Source organism: Eubalaena glacialis, chromosome 15, assembly GCF_028564815.1.
Source record: "Eubalaena glacialis isolate mEubGla1 chromosome 15, mEubGla1.1.hap2.+ XY, whole genome shotgun sequence".
Classification (NCBI taxonomy): Eukaryota; Metazoa; Chordata; class Mammalia; order Artiodactyla; family Balaenidae; genus Eubalaena; species Eubalaena glacialis.
The window spans coordinates 74813160-74838830 of NC_083730.1; the positions used below are offsets into that span (position 1 = coordinate 74813160).

Genomic DNA, 25671 nt, shown 5'->3' on the forward strand with positions numbered 1-25671 from the left:
AGAGAAAGAAGCCAAGGAAACAGATGGGCCGATAGGCTTTTTGTAGGGAGACGGTACCAGCCCAGGCGAGGCTGATTTAACAGACACGGCAAGGCCAGCAACACCGTTGCTCTAGCTGTCGCCTGCTCACAAAGGTGAGGGGCACCAGGCTGGGGAAGGCTGCACCTGTGAAAGTTTATTTGTACAGGAGGCAGGCCGGCCAGCCTGCCTGTTTACATTAGAAGCAGCACACCTGCTCGGTGGGAGCAGGCTCATTTCTTATACCCCAGGCTTAAAGTTCATCCTCAAACCTCAGTGGCTTTTTTTGGACTGCCAAAGTCTATCCCCCAGGAACCCAGGGGAACTAAGATTTGGTCCTACATCATGGAGCTTTGACCTGGGTGCAAAGCAGAAGAGGAGGTGTCTCTTGATAGCATCTCAAAGAGTTGTCTCTTTCTGGTCCTGACTTCAGTGAGACAGAGTTGTTCCACAGGAGAATAAGGTGAGGACAAAAGACACGTGACAGCAGTGACAGGCTCGGGGCAGTGGGGACCTCTGATGGTCCGTCCCATTCTACGTGAACAGGAGTCACACTAACTCAGGTGGAGGTGGGCCACAGCTCAGGGCATCTGCCCGAGTAGATTTCTGAGTCGATTTCTCCAGGGAAGCAGACCCAAAGGTGCTCTGAGTCACGTATGATCCGCCCACCCTTCTCTCTCCTCTGGCTCTGTGACTCCCCATGGGCAGAGCTCCCAAGTGTGTCCGCTTGGTACAGGGGCCTTGCCTGCAGCCAGTGCTAATGACGAAACAGGGGTCAAATGTCATGGCAGGTGAAAGAGAACGAGCTCATTTGGGGACCCCTGGAGAAGATCAATGACTCAGCCCTTTCGATGCTTGGGGTCCAGCACTCTAAAACCAGAGGCCCATCAGACATCACAGGCCCCTCAAGCCAGGAGGCAGCTGTGTCTGGGGTCACCATTAATGTCTGCCCACCCCGCGGCTGCCAGTCAGCTTCTTCCCCAGCCTGGCTTCTCTGGCTTCTCCGCCCACTTACTTTGCTTTGTTTATAAAATGGTACGCCTCGTTCCAGTGGGCGAGGAGGTCTGTGGTCTCTTCATCATAGACTCGGATGTTATGATACGCAAATAATCCAGGGAAAAAATTATCTATTTCTCTAGTGACGTTTAAAATGTAGTCAACACTGCAATGAGAAAAAAAGAACAAATTGGAGAATCAGAATGTGGATCGACAAAAACCAAAGTAACAACAAACTGAGCAGAGAAAAAATTAAATACACATTTATAAAGGGTCTGTGTTTTTATGGCAGGATTTCATAGCGGTGGTTTTTGGGGGGTTTTTTTGGTATCTTCTAAATACCCTCTACATGATGAGAATACATTATATTTATGATAAAAAACAAATTTCTGCCTAAAAAACGTATAAAAAGAAAGCTCCGTCCAAAGCATTGCTAAGCAACGTTAATTCTGGAAAGTAATCACACATATTACCTAAATACATTTTTTAACTCCTCCAAAGTTTCAAAATTCGTAACTATTATGAGTATACAGAGGCTTTAAAAAAAAAAAACAAACCAACGTCTCCACTTTTAAGTAGTTAAAAAGCTGAATATATCCATCCATTTTTTATGTCCTTGGGAACTGCCTTAACTCCTTTTTGAAACAAGGCAGGCTGTAAATAAATAAATAGTTGGGAGGGTCTGCTAACCCAGCTAACTCAGGTTCTGTAGTTATCTAACCTTAATACTTACATTCCTGGAAGACCAATGTAATTTCAGGAGTTTGAAAACACCTCAAATAGATTTCATAAGAGCATACTTATAAATGCTTTGGAAAAAAAAGAAAAACCTTTAAAATCATTTATTTATTCCCAGCAAGATAAAGCATAGACAGCATCACCCTACACTTTAAGATCACTTTCTCTTGAAAGAACACATCTTAACCAGTAGTTCTAAAGATATATTTTAAGATTTGTTTAGTCTTGACTTTTAAATGCAGTAATTCAAGAATGCCATCATGTCAGACCCACAGGATGGTGATTTTGTGGCTGCGTTGTTTTTTTAAAAAATGTCCAGACATCTGTTCTTGAAGGTCTAGGTTTAAGCATTTTTTATCCCTGCTGCCGAGTATTTCTCAGATTGAGACAGGCATGTGTTTCTGGCCAACGCTGAGCATTTAGCTGCAAGATTCCCACCAGGCTCAAAAGTACAACCACAGAGAGAACCAGGAGTGGTCCGGGGAGCAGGGTTGCTGACTGGCCCACCGGTGTGTCCACACTGGTGCTCTCAGCATCTCTGCAGGGTTGGGGGGGAGGGGGGAGGCTCGTGGCCGCATCAGCATCCAGGCTGTCCTATACCATTTGAGGGTGATTTAGAATCATTCTCCCTGACACACACATTTCTAAACCCCAGTAAAATCTAAAACCCATGAATTATTCAGGAGGTGGCATTTTGAAGCACATCTGTTTAGCTATGCAAATCAGGCCGGCAGCTGCTTTGGAGATTGGGGTGGGCAATTCCAGGCAGGCAGGCAGCGCCAGGGCTCAGCTTCGAATGGACGGCTGAGCTGAGGGTTTCTAAGCTGCCTGGAAGGATGAGGGAAGACAAGGGGAGCAGACTCACCCTGAGCCCTGCAGTTCCTCCAGATTGGATGCATTCCATTCAGAGCCCTGGGGGACAGATCACACAAACCCCCGTGAGTGTCGCACGTCAGCCTCAGAGCTGCTTACGGGATGCACGGTGTGCGCTAGCCCTGACGGTGATGGGTATCTCATGGGCCCCTGGCCTCAGAGGCCGATAAGAAAGCTGACAGAAAGAGGCCGATATCAGAGCAGGTTCCCCAGGAGTTCGTGGCATTGTCAGGGAAAGGGGCTGGTCGAGGAAACCCTGCCCCCTCTCATCACTCCCTTTCCTAAGACTCCAGCAGGGTCCTGTCACCAGAGGCAGTGACCTCCGACCTCCCACGCGGGAGAGGGCGCTTTCACATACCACTAACTAGAGCAGGAATTGGTTTACCTTTTCTGGGAAGTATTTGGCAATATTAAAAAAGTTCCCACCCTCTGACCTAGAAATTCCACTTACAAAAAGCTACCCTGAGGAAACACCCAGAATTCACAGAGATATATAGTACAAGGATATTTACAGTTATTTATAATAACAAAAAAGCAGAAACCACCCAAAGGTCCGACAAGAAGAAATCATATGATGGAGCCGTTAAAATAAATCATACTTTTGGAGGATATTTAATGACACAGGGAAATACCACATAATGAAAAAAAAAATTTTAAAGCAGGATACAAAACTATATAATCAAACAGTACAGTTCTTTCCTTTTCTTTCTCTTTCTTTTTTAAGAAGCCATAAATGCATTAAAAAAAAAACCCAGAAGATAGAAAAACAAACATACCAAAGTGTTAACAGTGACTGCCTCTGGATTTGTGAAATTGAGAATGCTTTTAAATTTTCTTCCTTCAACTTATATTTCCTAACTTTCTGTAACACGTTTTAACTTCATACTTTAAAAATGGTATTAAAAAAACACAAAACCCTCCATTTCTGAGCAGGCAAAGAATACGGAAGGGAAAAAACAAAGAAAAAAACATCACTTTGCTCTTAGGAAATGCAATCGACACAGAGTCACAAAGAGCAAAATCACCCTCTTGGTCTCCCTATAAACTTCCTTTCCCAAGAGGGTGGACTGCTCCAGATGCAGGGGCTGCAGGGGCCCCGATGGAGCTGGCAGCATGTGGGCACTAGCTGGATTTTCATATTGGAGGGAGAGGCTCAAACATAAAAATTCCTTTAGTATCTCTCATGGAAAAAGTGACATAAAGCACCAAACCACACTGAAAAAATAACAAAAGCTCTGCTAAGCCTGTGAGCATCCTCTTGCCGTGATCACCACCTAGTGGAGAGACGGACCGAGGTGCCTTCGGTTCTGTGTCCACCAGGGAAAAGAATCAACTTCCCAGAGAGGATTAGAGCCGGGGCTGCTTTCAAGATTCAGGCTTCAAATCCACGCATCTATACACATTTAAATATATATACATTAAACATTTATAGATCTATGTATATAGATCAATATATATATAAATACGTTAAATATGTATTTAATACATTAAATATGTATCAAGACATACACATTTGGGGAACTACTGATTACTTCCTACAGGCAGAAAACACAGTCATTCATGCCTTTGGCAGCAAATACACGTCCTCAACTTTCCCAAGGATGTGATTTCTGCTCTAACGATGGGTACCATTTTTGAGTGCCTACGGAAACTGCACTCAGTGCTTTAAATATGTACTAACTTAATCCTCATACTCATCCCCTGAGGTACAGGATGAAGGAAAGGAGAGGCCAAGAGACTTGCCCCCGGGCACCTGGCTGGTCAGGCTGGGGAGTGGGAACCTGCCGGGTGGGTCCGGTTTCCATCGCACCGTGCTGCCTCACTAACTAGTAGCGTGCCTTCCTCTATAACCCCCTGACTTTGAAAACTTGCCAGCTGCCTTCTATGGAGACTTACAGCTTTAAGAAAATCTGAGTGAGGGACGGAGTGAAGAGAGTGATGTGCAGGCCCCGCCAGCCGTGTCAGCAGGGCCTGCTGCCTCCACGGGCTCTGGGAGCAGGGCAGGGGGCAGCTTGGGGACAAGCGGGGGGTGTGGGAGGGACGCTGCGTTTTCAGGCGTTTGGTCTGTCTCCTCTGCTGTTTCTCATGTCTCGGGACGAGGAGGCATAATTCTGGGGTTAGGCGTGGGTGTTCCCTTTAGTAACTGGGGTTTTTTTAGTTTGCAGACCATCTGGAGGGGGTTTCTGTTAGTGACCGATGAAGGCGGAGGGTGGTGTGCATCTGAAAACGGTTGCCAGCTGACTATGCCAGAGAGCTTTCAAACAACTCCCCGCAGCTCAGCTGGGAGCTGCGGCGCTAACATTTGGCTCTCGAGCAAACCCGTAGGCTGCAGGCCAGAGAAAGGGGTCAAGAGGGGAGTTCCCGTAAAAGTCAGGACGGAGGCTCCAGGAACTCAAGTTCCTCCCCCTCTATGACTTGCTGCAAACTCCAAACAAATCAAGGTCTGATTTACATTTCCCAAACCAGACCCTGCCGTGCGCTGTGCCTCTTACGAGATAAAGATGGTCGAAGATGAGGGAGGGCTTGTCCATCTGTCCCAAGATAAGGAGCATCTCGTTGTCGATGAATTCCTTGAATTCTTTCAAGTTACAGTTCATCTGTTTCTCTAATTCATTACGGATCTGCGGAGTGGAAAATATTAAGAAAGGGGGTTTGTTAAAAAAAAAAAAAAAAAAAAAAAGTTTCTCCAAAGAAGTAATAAAGTCACAACATGAACTACGACTGTTTTCAAAAAAGTGTTTTTTGGGCTTTTTTCAGAGTAAGCACATATGCAGTTAGACACGCTGCACACATGCGTGGGTGGTGGGAATGCAGGCTACTCGGCCTCAACGTGAATCTGACTAGGGGACGTTTATTATTTGAAAGAAGGAATTTGATTCCCTTGGGATCTTTTCTACTGAGTTGAAAAAACTTATGCTTTTCCAGTTATCAAATCTATCACCGTGAAAACGTAAAATCAATTTCATCTTGCTTTGGAAGGTATCACGATAGGGTTTATTATGTATTAATTCATAAAAAGATTGTACATGACTTTTTTAAATGGCAATTTCAACCTCTTAGATCTACTTAGTTTAAGCTGTTGCTACAATTCATTGCATTCCTTGGACAAAGAGCAACAGAAAAAAGAAAAAAGTAATCGAGAAAAACATTAAAAGGCAGTTTCATCTTGCTTTGGAAGGTACCACAATAGGATTTTTTTACATGCACTAATTAATAAACAGATTGTATATGGCTTTTTAAAATGGCAACTTCAACCTCTTAGATCTACCCGACTTAGGCTGCGCTAGGGCAACAGGACACAGGGATGCCCATGACCTCCGGCCCACCCAGCAGGGAAGCGCTCTTACTTCCTTGGACGTCACGTTCTCCAGGTCCTGACTCATCATGATGCTCCGGAGTTTGGCTTTGATGAGACGCTCAGTCCTCTCCCCTTCGGTTGGCCTGGAGAGAAATCACATTCAGGAAAGCGCAGAGCCATGGGAAGCCACATGAAGCCACGGGAAGCCTGCGGTCGGCGTTCACAGAAACCCCAGCTGCTCCCAGGCTACACAGAACACGGCTTGGGCACGTTCTCAGTGAGAAGGGGAGAGGGACAGGGAAGTCGCCCAGGGGCCACCAGAGGGGACGGCAGACCAAGGGGGCAAACAATGGTTGGGAAGCAGACTCGTCCTGCGGGTCTGGAGAGCCTCAGCCTCTCAGGGCCGGACGCTGGAACCGCCATGAGACATCCCCACGGCCCAGACCCCCTAGACTCTGCTGAGGACATCACTGTGTCTTCAGGCAGCCCATGGCCCCAGCTGCATCCGGCTCCCGTTACCTCCTTACACGCTTACACAGAACCAAAATCTATGTGTTTACCTGCAACTTCTACGCATCAGCCTGGTTCTAACCCTGGGGCCACACGGACCATGACAATCCTTCTTGTACGCCACGCCCCTTCATATGTTCAAAGGCATGTATCCTATCCAATGCTCTCGTAATTTCTTTGAGGCCTCATACAACGTGGCTCCCGGTCCTCCCCTCATTCGGGGGGCTCCCCTCCGTCCACAGCCCTCCTGCGTGTGGTGTCCCCAAGGAACATGATGCTCTGGGGAGGAGGGTCCTAACCAGGAGAGAAGGGGAGAGTGGCTCCCTCCTTCTGGAACTAGAGTTAATGGAGTGTGGCCTCAGGCCACGTGGGGCAGCGCTGCTGCCTCAGAGCCGGCCGCCCTCGGCCTGCCTTTGTGCAGTTGTGTTTTGGGACCCAAGGAACAGGATGTCACATTCATCACACTCTTATAAGCAGAGGAAGAGGCTTTGGAAATCAAGACTTTGGACCTGAGGAGGAGGGACCAGAGCACCGGTACAGGGAAGCTGATGAACGTTATGGAGCTGCTCCCCAGAAATGCATTCACACCCGAATTTGTCTATCATTTTAAAAGGTGGCGGGGGGGGAGGGGTGGTCAGACCCTTCCCCAGCCAAAGACACCCACGGGCTGCAGGTCAGGAGCCCCTGTGTGGGGTGCTGGTTCTGGGAGACAATGGGGCTGTGACGCTGTGCAGACTCGGGGTCGGGGGGCAGGCTCGGGGTTGGTGACCGGGTCAGGGGCTCCGCACTGGCACTCACTTGTCCGCGAACAGGGCGGGGGAGTCGGGCCTCGTGGACTCCAGGTCCTGCATGGCGTTCCACTCGTTGATGCAGCTCTGCTCGGAGCCAATGCAGCTCTCGTAGTAGGAGGCCCAGAGCAGCGCCACGCCCCCGGGGAAGTAGTTGTGCCTGCGTGCCACCTCGCAGGCCTTGTGGAGGACCTGCAGGGCAGACCTGGGGTGAGGAGGGGAAGAGGGTCAGGCCCGGGAGGCACGAGGGGAGCTGGGCTGGAGTCGCTCTTACCTCCGAGATTACGAGGGGGACACGTGGCCGCCAGGTACCACTGCGGGCCTCTGGGACACAGGCACCGACCCCAAGAGCAGAGACGGCACCCGTCACCATCCCCAACGAGGAAACAACAAAACTTTCTAACTCTCCCAATTGGGCAGGCTCCCAGGTCACTTTACATCCGCTAATGAACTCCCAGGAACTGAGATTCACTTCTGAGGTTGTGGTTACCTTGAATGTGGGAACCGCAATGCAGCCGAGCAGTTGGAAGGAAAGCATCCTCAACATGCAGCAGAGATATGTGACTGCATTCCCAGTCACTTAATTTCTAGCTCCCTCCCATCAATGTTATAATAGCGTAGATGCTTAGATTTCGTAAGGAAATGAGAAACTCACAAGAACTAACTGCAGAAGAAGTTTTGGGAGGCAGAGTCGGGCAGGAGGAACAGTACTGAAAACGTATACGTTGGTAACAGCCAATTTACTTATCCTTTTCTTACTTCTTTTTACAAAAATACGGGCTATTTCTCAGTGAATGGGGTGAATCAGGTATCAGTGAAGGGTGGACAAGCCAGGCCTTGGATGGAGAAGTTATCAGAGAACTAATGGCTCAACAATGGCGTAAAAACCACTGCAACCCACTTCACTTTCCCCAGTGGTCCACATCTGTCCTAGCTCTAGACTGGGGGAGGGAAGAAACTTGAGCTGAACATTTACGAAATTTTATTATCGTTCTGAAGTTTTGGAAAAACCCATGGGCCTGTTTTTTTACTCGCTCGTAGAGAAAGAGATAACAAATTATCCAGGGCCACAAAGGAACATCTGGGACGTCTAGAGAACGATGAGTTCATGATTTCCCCCCAAACGACCCTGAACTGACTGCAGGAACAGAAGACATAAAAACAAAGCAACGGTGTTAGCGCGTGGCCCATGGGAGGATCCTGCATCACTCTCACTGTCCTGGAGAAAAGAGTAATTATTTTGAAACACTGGGCAGAATTCTTCTCATCAGAGGCCACCGGCTTTCTCCTGAGTCTTTCCCAGATTATTTGAGGGAGATAGCCGTGTGCATCTGCTGTATGAGTGGTCTGTGCAGCCCTCCAAGGATGAGGAGGCTCTAGAATGTGTGTCGGGTTCAGAGAAGGTCTGGAAGTTGAAAGCAGTCTTCACCCACAACTACCTCACCCCCCATGCAGGTGTCCAGGGAGGCCCTACTCTGCCCCGGCCCCTGCACCCTGCAGTAGGTATCCCACAGCCCGGCACCCACCCCTCAGTGTAACATAGGACTCTGCTCTGGGTTTATGGCCACCTCCCTCAACAGACTTTAAACTCCAGGAGGACAGGAATTATGTCCGTTTTATGCCTCCGCAGATGCTCAATGCCTAGCAGAGTGCTGTTGCCTTCGTGGAGCAAACTGATCACCCTCGGTGTGCCAGGGACAAGGAATCAGTGAATTTACGCTAAAATGACATTTTGTCAGCAGGGACGGTAGAAACATAAAAACAAGGTACCTCCAACAACAAAAAGACCAAACAACCCAGTTAAGAGCTGGCCAAAGGACTTGCACAGACATTTCTTCAAAGAAGATATACAAAATGGCCAATAAGCACATGAAAAGATGCTCAAGGCTAACTAATTAGGGAAATGAAAACCAAAACCATGAGATACCACTTCATACCCATAAGGATGGCTATTATGAAAAAAAAAGCAAAGAATAACAAGTGTTGACTAGAATGTGGAGAAACTGGAACCCCTGTGCATTGCTGGCGGGAATGTAAAATGGTGCAGCTGCTACAGAAAACAGGCTGGTGGTCCCTCAAAAGGTTAGACACAAAATTACCACATGATCTAGAAATTCCAAAAGATCTGAAAGCAGGAACTCAACCAGATACCCTGTCCAACAATGTTCACAGCAGCTCTATTCATAGTCACCAAAAGATAGAAAGAACCCAAATGTCCATCAGGAGATGAATGGATAAAAGTAGTACATCCATATAATAAATTTATTGTTCAGCCTTAAAAAGGAATGAAGTATTACAACACGGATGAACCCTGAAAGCATTATGCTAAGTGATAGAAGCCAGATACAAAAGGGCCAATACTGTATGATTCCACTTATATGAGGGACCTAGAATAGGCAAAGTCACAGAGAGAGAGTAGAATAGAGGTTACCAGGGGCTGGGGGAGGGGGCAATAGGGAATTACTGTTTAATAAGTACAGAGTTTCTGTTTGGAATGATGAAAAAGTTCTGGAAATGGATAGTGGTGATGGGTGTACAACACTGTTGAATGTACTTAATATCACTGAACTGTGTCCTTAAAATGCTTAAAATGGTAAATTTTGTTATTGATACATATTTTTTGCCACACACACAAAATAAACATACCTAAATGTGCTTCTAAGTAGATGGGGTTTTTTTATTTGTGCTGTCAGCTAGGAAAATATTTCTAAGGAGTTAAAAGTCCCTAAAACCACACTTACCACATGGCCTGGACAGACACGGGCTTGAAGATGTGCATCCTTCCTGCCGTGCTGACGCTGAATCCACTGAGATTGAAAAACAAAGGACAGCGTGGTGAGAAGTCAGACCCTCCGACCACATCTCTGCCAGACGGTGGGGGGAACAGCCCATTGTGGACACCCTGAGGACGAGTGTGTCTCATGCTGTCTGATGAGGGACCACAGGCCACAGAGACAAGGGCAAAAGCCAAAAAAAAAAAGATAAGTTCTTAAATCCGGAAGACTGGCTTTTAACCCAGCAATACAAAGTCAGCCAAAAACTAAAAGCCCAGCGAAGGGTGTGAGGCAACAGCAGCACTGGACACCATCTCGCTTCACCTGCCTGCGCTGTCCCACCACACCCCCTACCTCCTGTCCCCCACACTCCATCTATGTGTTTTTATACTTGCATAAAAAATACATTAGTGGAAGACAAAAGTTTAAAAAGGAAAAATGTAACCATAAGCCCATGTCGTCAATAAATCTGATGTTTATCTTTCCCTCTCAGCTCTATCTACAAGGCAATGTAACTTTTACTGCTGGAGTTCAAGTAGAGATAATTTCCTCTCCTGCTTCTTCCCACTTGTGACAGTACCTGAGTATTTCCCCCCAGAATCCGGACGGCCCCCTGGCCCTGGTCTACCTTCCCAGGCCCACCTGGATGACTCCCCCTCTGCAGCCCCGCAAATGGCACCTGAAACACTGCTGCACCTGTTGGTTGTGTGTCTTCCCTGCAGCCCTCAAAGATTTAGAGCTCCTGCTGCATCATATTCATCTGTGAACTTGCAAGGACCAGCCCATGGAGGGCACACAGCGAGTGTTCATTTAACAAATCAAGGCAAATGAATGAATGTCTGTTCACTGCTGTTCTTGAACTTCATACAGCAGCAGATATCCCGTAAATGTTTCTGTTGGTACTTCGTGACCCACCTCCCTTATATCATGTCCCATGTACCCTGCCTTGTGTGGCTCATGGGAGGGCAATGTTATTTCTCCTGATGTGGTAAACATGTCACATGTGTGACTCTGTTGTTAATGATTATCCAACGATGCCCAAACTGATGGATGTTTCAAAGCCCACAGTGAAAGAAGCCTTCTGAGAGATCTCCTTACCCGTCTCCGTCAAGGTGGATTTTTGTGTCGCTCCACAGTCGGAGAACCATCCCAATGGTACAGCTTTTACTACATGGGAGGGAAGAGAAGACGCCTAGAGTTAGGGTCCACCCGCCTGCACGTGGTCTTCCCTCGCTGTGTCTCCACCCAGCCTGTCCAGCTCATGGGGGACCCACCACCTGCCCTGCGTCCAGCTGCCTAGGTGTGTATCTGGGAGAAGCTCTAAGGCTGACTGCAAGGACTGCTCACCACTGAATTCCAGAAGATGTGGGTCTGGGATGGCCAGTGACCCCAGCTTAGAGACAGTCACAGGGAACTCTGACCCCAGCATTCTGGTGTGGCTGCAGCTCCATAAATGCCAGGTCTCAGCTGCGGCTCTCAGGGGCCAGGAGTAACCAGCTGACCACACGCCCACATTGCAGCAGGGCTGAAGCCGCTGATGGCTGGCACACGCCTGGCACAAGGCCACACACAGTCCAGGGGACACAGGCAGGTCGTGGCAGCCACCCCCAGCCTCCTGTCCTGGGGTGACAGGGGAGGGGAGAGTGCCAACACCATGACTGGAGTTCATTTCTGGACCTCTGTTTCTGTACCTTTTGTGCAGCTGCTGTTTTAAAAACTAGTTTAATCTGCTTTTGTTTTGCCCATCCTAACAGTGAAATGATACCTGACCACTTTAGAGCCTGGCGCCGCTGAAAAACACAGAGGAAAAGAAAGGGCTTTATCAGAGGGTCTCCTCGGATCACTATGAAAACTCTTCAGGCATTTAAAAAAGAGTCTGCTTGTGAGAAACAGCCGTCACTGCCAAAGGCAGCTCAGACAATCTCCAGGGATCCTGTGCTGACATCTCTGCTACCGCCTAACAGCCCCCCAGGGAGTACGGTTACACACACGCGACCGTGCGCACAGGCAGCTCTGGGGTTCAAGGAACCGCTCTCCCTCCAGAGCTTTGGCAGCCGCGGGGGATCTTTTCCACCCTCTGCTTCTGTATCTGTGGGGAAGGTAAGTTTCAAGCCCTTTGGGTCAAAGTGGGCTAAGCCTTTTGTGTTGGGCAAATTCTCTGGTGCCACCCTGCAGTCCTACCCATTCTTTTTTTTTTAACATCTTTATTGGAGTATAATTGCTTTACAATGTTATGTTAGTTTCTGCTGTATAACAAAGTGAATCAGCTGTATGTATACATATATCCCCATATCTCCTCCCTCTTGCGTCTCCCTCCCACCCTCCCTATCCCACCCCTCTAGGTGGTCACAAAGCACCGAGCTGATCTCCCTGTGAGATGCAGCTCCTTCCCACTAGCTAACTATTTTACATTTGTCCTACCCATTCTTGATGGGTTAATGATATTTCCTTTGTAGAGCTGCAAAATAAAATTGACATTGAGACTCAGAGCTCCCGGGGTTACTCAGCTGTGTCGCACTGGGGAGAGGCAAGAAGGGGGCCGCTGGGAGCCCAAGACAGACATGTAGAAAGCCCAGGCTGGAGGGTGCCCTGGGAGGGTGTGGGCAGACCTGGACACTCACCCTCTTTCAGCACCGACGACCCACACCAGGGACTGGAAATGAGGAGAGAAAACGGCACAGAGAGCTACAAGGAGCACAGACTGGGGAGCCACAGGCCCAGGTCCGGGGCAGGTAGAGACGAAACGCTCCTTAGGAAACCAGGGCAGCATCTAAACTGCCCTCCTCCGTTAAGTGCAGAGATGGGGAGGAGCCTGGTGAGAGCTACACACGGTGGGCAGAAGGCCACGGAAGGCTTCCGCTCAGGGTCTCAACCTGGAGTCCAGAGCGCAGACCAGAGACCAGGACACGACTGTAACAACGGTGCCAATTCCATCGCGCCCCCTTATCTGTTATTGCTGTGAGTCTCCACTAGTCCTGTAGTGAGTGACAGTAAGATTTTTACAGTGAAGGAGGGCCTGTGGGTTTATATATATGGGAAGTGGGGACAGGACACGTGGTCAGGGAAACTGGGTCTTTTTAGAGGAAGCACAGCCCTGAAGGATAAAACGGGTGGGTGGGGGTACCTCTAGGGGAAGGAAGTGGGCCCCGGTCCCCGGGGCTGGTGCGGCAGGGACAGAGAAGCCGGCGGGGCCTGCACAGGGGCTGGAGGTGTAGGAAGGAGACAGGCCTGTCCTTTACGGGCTGCAAAACACTAACAAGTGGGGGACGGTGTTCGTGCTCACAGCACCCACAGTGTTGCCGAATCTGAAACAAAATAACCCCAGATGGTCCCTGCAGGGCAGCTGCTCTGATCCCCAGAGGAATCATGTGTAGATGTGACTCCAAGGGAGAACCCGTGAGCCCGCCGTGGCTGGCGTCATTCCCACGCTCTCTCCTGACACTGCATCTGGACTCCCTCTCCTTGAGGGGTGTCCTTTTGGGGGCACCTCATCTCTCTCTTTTTTTGAATAAGGAAACAAAATCTCACGGCAGGAATTTAGAAAAACAAATGTATCATGCTCTCAGCAGGCCAAAGGCTTCTGTAAGGACCAGGGCTTTGTTTTCAAGCTGGAGATGGATAAAGGCGCCCAGTTCCCGGCCCCTATGCCTGGGCGCGGGGGACGCTGCATCCGGCCCGAAAACAGGAAGGTCCACGTGGTTCCCGCTCACCCTCTTCAGCCCCTTGACCCATCTCCCCAACACAGGAGACCAGCACTGGCCTTGGAGTTGGCACCTGTGCTCGGGCTGTGGCTCAGGCTGGGACAGCGGAGGGGACGCTGGCCTGAGCGCAGAGTGTGCAGCAGAGGCGAGGGGACCCAGGGAGCAGGGACACGCTGACAACTGAAGCTGGTGCCGAGGGGGCAGAGGAGGGGCAGGGCGCTTCAGAGAGTGGGTGAGAATGAGCACGTGGGCCTGTGTGTAAAGACGGTCTCAGGTGCTCGCGTGTCTAAACTTCGTCCATCTAGACTGTGAGCTCCAAGGGAGCAGAGGCTGGTCTCTCCCACCGATGTAGCCCCCGCGCCTGGCAGGACACCTGGCATACTGAAAGTGCGTGCGAACAAGGGCACGCACCGTGAGGGTATGAACGGATTGGTGAACGAGGGGGTGCAGAGGACAATGAGTGGGAAAGGAATGAGTGGGTCTACACCACAGGTCTACAATAAAAACCCAATTCTGAGTCCCAGCTCTGTTACTAGGATGGCCTTGGTGTAACCACTCCAGCCTCTTGGGCTTCTGACTCCTCGTTTGTAAAACGTGAGTTATAGGACCGCCTACCCCACGTGGCGAGACGCTTATGAAGCATCAGGTTAACTGCTCTGTGCTCTCTGACCAAAGCCACAGAGATGACCTGGATCGGGGGGCAGCCTCCTATGAGGCCCTGGTGGCTCAGGCTGAGACGATGGGCACATTCTCCAGGGAGGCAGCTTTCAGCTCAGGGCCAGAGAGCACTGCTGGGATGGATGACACATGGTGGGGGAAGTCCTGCCCCCAAAGGCCCTCAGAAAGGCCGGCCAACCATTCCGAGAACAAACATAACCGTAACACCGTTGAACGTCTCTTTGCCTCATGACCAAAAGGATGGAGCCCCGGCCACTTCTGAGGGCACCTGCCTGGGAGCATCCCGACCTGGAGCATGGAGCCCTCTGGTCTCCAAGGGGCTCCTCGGAGCTCACCCCTTAAGGCACGTCCTGACACAGATCATTCCAGATCCAGACTTCCCAACCAGCCGAGGCCACGGGAGCCAGCTCGGACTCACGTCCCTAAGTGAGCTGCAGGAACTCTCTCAGAATGCTCCTATGTACTGGGAACGAGGCCATAAAGGAAACGGCTTCCCTTTTAGTTCATTTACTTGTGACAAGCAATGGAGTCCTGGTCACGAGTGTGGAACGAACCCCACACTTCTCCATCACTGGGCCCATCACCCCAGGTTCTGGCGATGGTTCCCTCCCTCCCTGAGCTTACAGGCTCTTTGAGGCCGAGAACCGTGGTTACTGTTGCTTCTCTGTTTTCCTGGGCTGAGCCTATTGCCTCCTACACAGGAGAAGGCAAATGAATGGTCTGCTTAATGAACGAGAACATTAATGAATGATGAATAAAGGGCGTCTACTTTAATCCAGTTTTAACAAATTCAGGTTCTGCAATGATCTCACTCACATTAACTTATCCTAGATGTAAGGAGAGTCGTGCACCTTCATTTCGCACACATAACAGGGTCTATGGTATAACTAACTTGGCCTCCAGTTATTGGGAAATTCCAAACCTCTCCTCAAGCTTCTGACCCAGGACCCATCAACAAGTACTTGGGAATCCACGGGATATTAATACTGCATGAGGCGCTCGATACAACGCCGATCAATCACATACTTCTATATGGGATGGTCGGCCTGGAGGGCGCCTTCCTGCTTCACCTGGCTGGCTCTTGCTTGTCCTGGGGTGTTCGCCACAGCCGTCACCTCCTTCAGGAAGCCCTCCTGGTTAAGGTGCCCTCCTCTAGGGAACCCCTGATAGGACCCAGGGTTAAATCTCTAAGCACAGTGCAGACCCTGAGCTCTCTGAGAGCAGAGACTGGACCTAGCACAGCACGCGGCACACAAGAGCTAAAATCAGGGGCTCCACCGTTCCCAGTGCCTGATCACCCCATCACCTACCATCACCCGCCCCCGTGGATGTGGGACCCTGAAAACCTTCTTCCAGAAGCAACTCTTGCCCCCATCACAGAAAGGAGCCGCCGTCCATCAGACTCACCTTTCCTTACTGGAAAAGTCGACTCCCAGCAGGATACTCTCCTCCGTGTCCTGGCGCCCGCTGCTGTCCACCACCACCATGTAGCGGGCCCGCTCAGCCCAGGCGCTCTCCAAGCGCACGGCCTAGACAGGCAGAGATGCTCTTACTGGTCTGCCTTGCCAGATGGTCACCCCCTTCCTTCACCAATCCAAGACCAAAGACTTTTGTTTCTACCTTTCCCCCGTGAGTTTAGGAATTTAGATGAAAACTCTTACGTCTCATTTATATCCCCAGCATGAGGGATGGTACCTGGCTCAGAAGAGACTCCCAAAGTTTGTTAAAGGGGTTAACAAATAAAATCCAGCGAATGATGATTCCAGCTTAGCACAGACTGACCCAGAGACCTGACACCCCCTTTGTCTGCACCTCTGGGTACCGAGAAGCAGAGCGGGCTTTGGCTTTTGAGAACGGTTTGGGAGAACTTGCTCTGATGTAAGAGCCCCACACACCCCCAAGCCCCTGCTCGTCAATAAGTCCCTACCAAATTTCACAATTAAAAATTAAAACTTGCCACTCGCGTCTCTTCTTACCAGCTTGATTCTATCTTCACAACGCAGAAGGTTGATCATTACTTGAAGATGTTGAGGCAGGTCCCCTGTTGGACCAATGAAGAAAGTTTAAAAAAGGTCACCCACCCACTTTCTAGGCAGGATAGGTTAGAATAGGCTGATTCCAAGGGTCTGAAAGAAGACCTGGACTTCCCTTAGTCCATTCCTGAATGTTTTGCATGATGAGGATGGGTGAGACAGTTTATTGCCACGTTTTTAAAAGTTGCTTTTATTTTCTGAAATAATTGCAATATGGGTTTTTTAAAATACAAAATCTGAAAATACAGACAAGCCTAGAGGAGAAATGTTATTAAATTCAGGCAAACATGACTTCGCGGGGGGGTGAGGGGCAGCAGAAACTATAGACACAGCTGAAGACAGGGATTTGCTAAGGGTTGGTCTGAAAGAAAGAGGACTGGGGGTCATTTCCTGCTTTGAACTCCTACATTTTCCATAAGAGAGAGACATGACTTCTACAACCAGGAGGGGAAATGTTTAAGTGACTCCATAGCGAGCAGGTACGTGCTGAGTACCCAGAGACATAACTTGATTAAACAGCAATGTCATTTTTTTCTTGCTAAAAATTATGTACTCTTTTTTTTGTACCTCCTTGGTTATTTAAAAGAGGCAGTAATCCAGAGTCAGCTTTTGAACATCTCTGAGCGGCCCCAGGGTCCCAGGGGTGCCTCTGGGCTATAGGGAGGGGAGGAAAGGTTCTCTGAGGCAGTGAGTCTCCACAGCTACGCAGGATCCACTTCACCGAAGAAGGGCTGTGTGTCCCAGGCACACAGGGGCCCCCGTACCTGAGCTTCGTAACTAGCAAGTAGCGAGGGTGGTTCTAGTGCCACTTCTTTCCTAGCTTATGTATATTTCCAAAAAAAAAAAAAAAAATGTCTGCATGGGGTTCTTTCTGAAGAAATGGTTCATCTGTAAAGATGCTGATCTAGAAGAAAGTGCAGGGAGTAACTCATAGAAAATCCATATTCATTTCAATTTGTGCAACACCCTGAAAAAACAGAATTAGCTTTAAAAAAAAAAAAAATTACCCTATAGATCACAATTAGAACCCCAGAGGGATCAATCCATTGGATGGGTTCCTTTTGCAAAAGCGTCCTTTGAATTTTAGGGGAGATTGACAAATGATGTCCAAATGGTACTTCCTGCCTCAGAGAGGAATCAGGTCGTTGGAATGTGCCCCCTCGTCTGTTCTCTTACAGGATGCCACAGTGGAAGACACCCTACACTGGCACCACGTCCTACGAGGCACGACTTGGAGGTAACGGTCCCTGTTCCCATCTTGTCCCCAACAGCGCCCTCACCTGTCGTGTCACCAGCATGATCGGGATGGCACACAACCACCATGGCTGGTTCCGGGCCCATCTGGGCAACCCCCCCCCCGCCCCCGCCACCACGATCCACTCCAAATCGCAGCAGCACACAGACGAAAGCAGAAACCAACCCCCTGACTGATGAGTGGCTCAGTGAAAGGGATGTTTTCCACACAGTGGGACTGTCTGCTGAGATGTGTAATTGCTGACAGAGAAAAATCCCAACCCCGGCCTGGTAGCCACACACGGTCTCTGTACGTTCACGTGTTCACTAAGCAATTGCAAAAAAAAAAGGCAGAGAGTGTGAGCCTAAAGTATAGGTCAACCCTGGAAAGAGTGAGTCTCAGCCTGACTGGACTGGCTGACGTGAGCTGCATTACTTGACATGGACAGAGTTAACCCTCCACTGTACTCGGCTCGGCATGGGGTTCGCTTAGGGGACTGTGGGTCGTCCAGGGGACTTGCCGTGAAGTCTAGTCTGTGCCTGCCCCAGGATCGTCTACTAAGCATCTGTGGACAGTGGGCGCCCCCCTGCCTTTTGGAGTTCACCAGCCCTCCTAGACCCTAGGGCAGAAGAGCCAACACACTAGGCTTCCTTCCTACTCTCGTGTACATCTCGTGCCAGAGATGTGCCAGCCAGCTGGACTTAGGGTTTTTACACGACGGTTTTGCAGTCACTTTCCCCAGGCTCACACACAGTACGAAAATATTCTTTGAATTAGAGGAAGGAGACATTTCATACTTAGGGAACAAAGCTGAGCATTGGCTTTGTTTACGGGTTATGGTTAAGACACGAACAACAGTTACACTCTTAACAGGGCAGAACAGTTAGCAAATTCAAGAACGAAGGTTCTGTGTATAGTGATATTGTACCAGCAGTCACCGTAGCAATAATTACAGCAATGTACGCTGAGCACCTAAGGGAAGGTAAGTCTGTTTACGTGCGTAAATTTTAAATTCCACGACGTCTGAGTTACCAATATTTGATGCCCACTGTAAAGATTAGGAAACCGAGGCTTAGAAGTTGACTATGAATGTTCTGTACAGTTGTAGAACTGGGATCTACTGTAGAAGCCAGGTCTGTCTGGCTCCAAAGCAAATATTCTTTCCATGAAATACAATGCCTGCTTGGGCAGGAAGATTGTTTCCTTAGCTTAAAACAGACTTAAATCTTGATTATAAATATCAGTATGTGAAAATATTGACTGAGCCTTGGTGTTTGCTATAAAATGCAAGATAGGAAATTCTAACCTAAGCACTCAGCTCCAAAATGAGGCTGGATGACTTGAGGTGAGACAAACAAGATGATCCAAGTGACAAAAAAACTGGCCCCAACTGCTAGCTGCTTTGACCTGCCATTGTTCTGAAAGGCAGAGGCCTTTCCAGCTCCTACTCCGACACGTGCTGCCCGTCCAAGAAGTTCCTGCAGAGGCTCCCCACCAGCTACAAAGATCCACTTGTAAGCAAGTGTTTCCTGAATTCCTCTCTCCAAACTGCCTTCAGGTTCAGAGTCAAGTCACCTAAGAAAACCAGTCTTATTACTTTGCAGGCATCTCTTATTTGCTTGCTTTTGGACCTCAATTAATACTCAGTTTGATCCCCACTTTATCACTTCTGTCTACTTCCAAAAAACCAAACCCACCATTAAAGAATAAAGACTTCCCACCCCAGTACATGCCCAAGGCTCATAAAGAAATTCCCCAAATGAGAGTTTTCCAAAAGCTCAGAGAAATGACGGACTAGGCATCTAGGACCCCAGGGTGGTTATTTTCAAGGGGACCACATCTGGCTATAAGGCGTTCTGGTGCATTTGTTAAAAAGTCATACTGTAACGTAAAATCTGCAGTTAACTGATACACTGAGTAGGAAATCTTTATATCCAAACAGAAAGCTGCTGACCTTCTTACGTAGACACCGTGGTCAAAGGGTCGCTGGCTCCCGGTGCCATCTGGAAAACGTGCGTGGCCTGCTCGAGAGCCTCTACCTGCACCTGTCATTACAAACCTGCGCTCCACTATTTCCCTGGCCTTGAAAACCAGCAAAGTGCTCACCACCAGTAATGGAGGGTTCCTCTGTTGCCCAGAAAATAAGTCCCAGGGTAAGAGCGTCAATTTAGAGCCATCACCTGCATGCTTGTGGGGATGCTGGAGACTCCGCTGGCCTTGAGGGCTGCTTCCCTGTTGTAAGAAGAGGGCTGCTCCTTTCACCATGAAAAAACTCTCACTTAAGCTGCGGGGGAAAAAACCAGAGCGCAGTTAGGCTGGAATTCACAGAGGAAAATGGGCAGAGACATGCTGCAGAGGAAAAGCTGGAGAGTGGCATGTAAAATGCAAATGGGATAAAATAGCTTCTATAGTAATTTCACACCATACTCCCCCCAAACCTTTCCTACAAGCCTGCTGCTGGAGAGTTTATGTGATAAAATAATGCTTCGGCTAAAACATCCAAGGTTCTCCGTGGGCTCCTCCAGAGCTAGGAGCCCCTTCCTGCAGGATGCTGTAAAGGGACCGCTCTGTAATACAACATCTTCTAAAAATAGAGACCAACTCTCTGAGGAGCAGAGGGTGGTTCCCTTTTTGAATTTTTCGCACTCTTGCTGTTGATCTTTGCTTCTAACTCTCTGAACTTTTAACAACCTCACTGCTTCTTGGTGTCTTCCCTTTACAGAATACAAGGAAGATGAAATCACACTTTCACTATTTGTTTGCATCTTAAGAAAAGTGGGTGGCTATTGACCAGTTTAACTTAGTCAAGCTTGCTGTGTAGAAAACCTGTAGAAACTCTCAAGTTGACGCAATGAATTTCTCAGCAGAATGAATCTTTGGTCTTTGTTATTTTAACAAAGCAATAACATTTATATTCAACATATAATTTTAAAAATTACAATAAAAAATTTCACTTTCACGATTTGGCTACCAAAACGAAATCTTTATCTTATGCAGAAATTAAGACTGTATAAACCAATGGACTGTATTAGCTATTAATTACCACCAATTATTTAAAAATAACATCATCTCTGAAAACTACACGTAAGATACACCAAAATTAAGTGTTTTTTTTTCCTGTGGGGGGAGGGTTGTACCACCTATAATTATCTTCTTTCTATTTCTTAACATCTTCCAAACTCACTATATTGAGCAAATATTAACTTTTATAAATGATTTTTTAATTTTCAAAGTAATATAAAACATGTACTATACTTTATAATGCAAAAACATTTCATGTTTATTAATTTTGTGAAAGAAGATCACAGTTCAAATTATAGGAAACTATACAAATCATTCATTCTCTCTTCAGCAACCAATAAACAATTTGATTTGAAAGAAAAATCTCTAAGTAACAGGAGTGCTATTTTTTTTTTTAATAGAAAGCAAATCAATTCCTGACAGAAACACAAGGACATTTTCTGTAATATAAAACAGCAAAATCACCACCGCCCCAGAGAGCTAATGTAAGTAGTTAAACAATCTCATCCTGGAATAAAAAACTCAGCTAAGTCTAAAATACAACCCTAGGAGCTAAGAAAACTCACCGGACGGACCAGCATTTAAGTCAGCAGCTCCTGGAATTGAAAAATGGTTATCTTCCATACCGTGAAGTCCACAATAACATCTGTTCATTTTTCTGGTTAAATTCTCACGCTAAAAATCATGACGGCTCAAATACCAAATATGTAGGTTTCAGTTCTGCCCCTCTTATCCGGGCCTTTGAGTTACGGACAACTTGGCTTTATCTCTTTCCTAAAGGCAACGCTTTACATATGGACAGCACTTCTTCATCTACCATCATGCACGTACTGCCAAGTCATCCTTTCCACTCTGTGGGTCCCGTATCTGTGCTGCAAGTTTCAAGTGTTGAGGAGCCCAGGACCATAAATAATGGAAGAAACGAGAAGCACCCTTTCTGTGAGTCTCACTTACCCACGGGAGACAAAAAGCTCTTTAGCATCCATTGGTCAAGAGAAAATCCAGGTTGTCTAGTTTTAGCAAACTGCAGACTTACCCAACACTTTTCCAGCCCTGAAACTTATCACCCACTCCTTCATTAAAACCCTACAACTGAGTTTGTTTTCAGAACTATGCTGTTTTAGATAGACACGGATCACTTACTACCTATTCTCATCACTGTCTGCAAGACTCCCAAACGCATGAAACTTCAAACAACAATCAGTTCATCGAAGCAGCTGGGGGAAAAAAAATCTTTGCAAGGCATCATCAACCTCTTTTTGTTCATGAGTTTAAAAAAAAAAAAAGGAAAAAAAAAAAAATCCATACTGACCAGAAACCTGAGCCCTCTGGAAACAGCCAGCCATTGACGGTGACCTTTGCCTTGGAAATCATGGGCAAAAATTCCCCTTGGTTTCCCTTACATTTCCTTGGGGGAAAAAAAAAAAAAAAGGAACAATGCAAAAGTATAGGCTGGTTTTATCCCGTGATCACTTACAAGGCCAGTTGTTCCTCAGTGTTCCTGAGGCCAATACAGAATCACAGCCTACCAGCTACACGTGAAGTCGGGGGCTGTGTGGATGGGGGCCCTGGAACACTCTGCCTCTGTCCTCCTCCCGAAATTAGTCACAGGCGTTTACTGTAAAGAGGAGATTTGAAGCTGTGGGGAAGCTCAGAGAACAACACATCATCCCAAGCCTGTGAGATGGTCCTGCATCTGCAGAGACAGTAAGCAGATACAGCACGAGGAAAACCTCACTGGATGGCTCTCGGAGGCGAGAGGCCACAGAGCACGGCAGTCATGGGACTTAGGAAAACGAGACACAGATATTCTTTATGACCCTGTTTCCCGTCTTCTGCTCTGAGCTCACTCTGGGCCCAGAGCCTCCTGCGCCCTGTGGGCGGCTGACGTGAACACTCTCTCCCAGCCAGGGGCCAGGGCTCTGATACTGAGAGACGCAGTACCCGATTCAATTCATCAGTCTCAAGACACCCCGCCGGGGAAGGAAGTCCTTTACGAAATCCATTTCGGGGTTGGGGGGTGGGGGGCACTCGTACTTTACTAGGTTCTCGGGACAAGGAAACAAACTCATAAACCACCCATCCCAACTATGGAGAAATCAGCCTTCTCCCCGAAGATGCTGGTGCCCTGCAGAGAGCGACTCAAGCTCCAGGAGCTCAGACCCAGGCAAACAAAATGGAAAAGTCCTGACGGGGATTAAGAACAAGTTCAGCCCCTGCCCTCCCTCCTCCATCCTCACCGCTTTTATCTCCACAATACAGACATGTCTCAGACCCCGGTTTTAGGAGATGACACGGGCTCATAATTTCTGCAGGGCCCTGCAGACAGACAGGATCCTCCAGAAAACCCCAGCCCTCAGAGCAGCAACAGCCAGTGTCATCCAGAAGCCAAGACACGGCGGGGGGCGGGGGGTGGTGGGCAGACATCAGCGGTGGCGATACTTACTGACTGGCGCTGGAGACCTCTGAAGGGCAGAAGCAGGGAGCTGGCTGGCTGGAGGCGCAGACGTCAGTACAACAGAAAAGGTCCGGCACTGCCGTGGTCACATCGCGAACTGAACTGCCCCCAGCCCCTGCCTTCCCCGCCCTCCAGAGAAGGATGAGCGTCTGAAGAAGAGGCTGGATGGAGCCCTCCAGGAAAGCAGTCCCCATCCAGATGGCGTTCCCACCCAGACGGCAAATGGCTCTGGTGGAACTCTCGTCCTTCTCTGATATTTGGGTTTAAAAAGGCCCTTGTCCCTGCACATCCTGATGAAAGAGGGCCATTCACAGGGAGCAAAACAGCTGAAGTTCCTCTAATCACTTTACTCCTACGGGCTTTGCTGTGGGCCTCGGGAATGAGCAGCAGGGTGTGTATTAGAAACTGCGAGGAAAAACAGCTGGTGGCCCAGTAACCCGCCCCGAGCCATGAGGACCCCATCCTTGTTCAAACCGTCACGTATCACCATCCATTCACCCAACAGTGACCGTGGGCAGCGGCCACAGTTAGTTATTGGGTGTTTTCACAAGCACCGTTTCGTTCTGGAAATCCCTCAGTCGTGCTAATCACTCCTGGAGGAGGCAAATCTGGGGTGTGGGGGACGGCATTCCAGGTAGAGGTCAGGAGGTGCTCTGAGAACCTCACACAAGGGGCGCAGGGCGGGCTGCAGCGGGAGGGCAGGTGCGGGTCCCGGAGGGTGTGGGCCGGGACCCCGAAACCCACCCAGCAGGAGCAGCTGGAAATAAAGTAAGCGTGCAACCAACCACAGTGCAGGGCAGGATGGGATGAGTCCCCTGAAAAAGGAACCCTGTAGGGCTGGGAAAAGGAAATGTCTAAGTGATGGGTTCTGGAACATTCTGTGAAGGAAGGGCACTGAGTAGACTTCTGGGAGGGCCTCGTCTTGGAAGGTTCTCCCAGCTCCCAAATGATCGATTAATCCTCACACAAGAGGATTAAGTGAAACATACACTACGATTACGCTTATTTTGCAGTTGAGGAAACTTCAGCTGCAGGGGCGTAACCTTTACAAGATGGGATGAGACCCACATTTCTCGGGCCCACGCCCACCTTCTTAACCCCTGGAACGCCCTCGCCCCTGCCCGTCCAGAGTGAGAATCAGAGCGGAGACCCCGCAGCCACCTCTGCCCTGCCTGCCCTGACGGCCAAGCGCAGCATCACCAAGGAGTAAGGATAGGACCCATCCCCAGTCCTTCTTCCCAGCGCGTGAATGCATCAGGTGTGGGAAAGATGCAGGGAAACCACCTCAGGAAGAGAAGACTGGGCATCAGCCCCCGGGGGGCAAGGAGCAGGGCTGCCACCATCACAGGTATGGGACAGGACACATCATTCGGTCCTTCTGGACTGAATGGGGATCCTGGGGGGCTGGGGTGGGGGGCAGCAGCACAGCCATGCTGGTCAAGAAGCTGCTTCTCAGCAAGAGCACCGCCACTGCCCGAGCGCCCACCACGTGGTAGAGGCTCCCACACGAGGCTCTCAGCTGTGCCACCCCGTCTAATTCCCAAGCTCTGTGGGGAAGGCCTTCTTTCCTCTCTGACAAATGAAGGAAGCCAGTCCAGCTCCTGAGAGCGTCCCAGGGAGAGCCTGGGCAACCTCCTTTTCAACCAAGGCCCTTGGTGACCCTGGTGCACATGGAAGTTCTAAGAAAATACAAGGCACTGGTCTGGGAATCCATATTTCTGGGTTCTAATGCTTGGTCTATTATGGGTATGTTCTGATATTCACTTACAGGGCTCTCTGTTCATTCATTCGAATAGCCAAATATTTGCAGACTAAGGAGAACCACGCTAAGCCAAGCCTGTACGAGTGTCGACCGGGCAAAGATAATGCTCTTTAAGGGATGGGTCTATGTTTGGGCAGTTTGGATGTGTGCCAGGCCACTCAGAAACATAATTCCTTGAAGAAGGGAAACATCAGGTGTAGAAACATCACACTACAGAATATGATACTAACTTTCCTAATTTCCAACTCTGGCCATACATCGGAAGAACCCATGAAACTTCTAAAACATATTCACGTCCAGGTCTAATGTCAGCCAATTCTAGTTCGGAAGGTCTGTGACGAGTCCTCGGCATCTGCTTTTTTAAAAGTCCCAGAAATTGTCCCGATGCACATCCAGGGCTAAGAACCCCTGAACTTAACGATAATAGAAGACACAGAGGATACTGGCTCCCCTTGTGGCCTTCATAAGAGTACCTTACACACAGTAGGTACACGATAAATGTTTTTGCTGGTGGAAGATAACACCAATAAAAACGTGTGGTCCTCTAGGAAGGAGATTAACACAATTAGGTGCAATGTAGGGAGGTCACACTAGGTCAAAAAAACAAAATAATACCCTCCTTGGAAGCAGCAAAACAGGTTAGCAGATAATTGCACGTGCCCTTCTTCTACCAATACTTTCAGACTCACAGGTGTTCCTGCCCTTGAAAGGCAGCCCTGCATTACAGTCATCTGAGATGACAATCATAAGGAGGGATCAGACCTCTGATAAGCTCTGCTGTTGACAAAG

General features: G+C 48.7%; 1 protein-coding gene across 3 annotated transcripts in view; it reads right to left on the reverse strand.

The window, feature by feature from the left end:
- Positions 1–25671, reverse strand: part of SSH1 (slingshot protein phosphatase 1) — a 59255-nt gene that overhangs the window by 12730 nt on the left and 20854 nt on the right. The window contains exons 2-13 of one of the 3 annotated variants that reach the window (XM_061169380.1): positions 22192–22280; positions 21975–22070; positions 19822–19925; positions 16351–16415; positions 15782–15903; positions 11094–11162; positions 9963–10028; positions 7232–7426; positions 5973–6066; positions 5118–5246; positions 2618–2664; positions 1034–1180 (exon numbers count right to left, since the gene is read on the reverse strand). In XM_061169380.1, the coding sequence (XP_061025363.1) occupies positions 1034–1180; positions 2618–2664; positions 5118–5246; positions 5973–6066; positions 7232–7426; positions 9963–10028; positions 11094–11162; positions 15782–15903; positions 16351–16415; positions 19822–19925; positions 21975–22036 (1100 nt within the window). In that variant the 5' untranslated portion in view covers positions 22037–22070; positions 22192–22280. Of the gene's footprint in view, positions 1–1033; positions 1181–2617; positions 2665–5117; positions 5247–5972; positions 6067–7231; positions 7427–9962; positions 10029–11093; positions 11163–15781; positions 15904–16350; positions 16416–19821; positions 19926–21974; positions 22071–22139; positions 22161–22191; positions 22281–25671 lie in introns of those variants that run through there. The other 2 variants (XM_061169381.1, XM_061169379.1) reach the window with 2 other exon arrangements.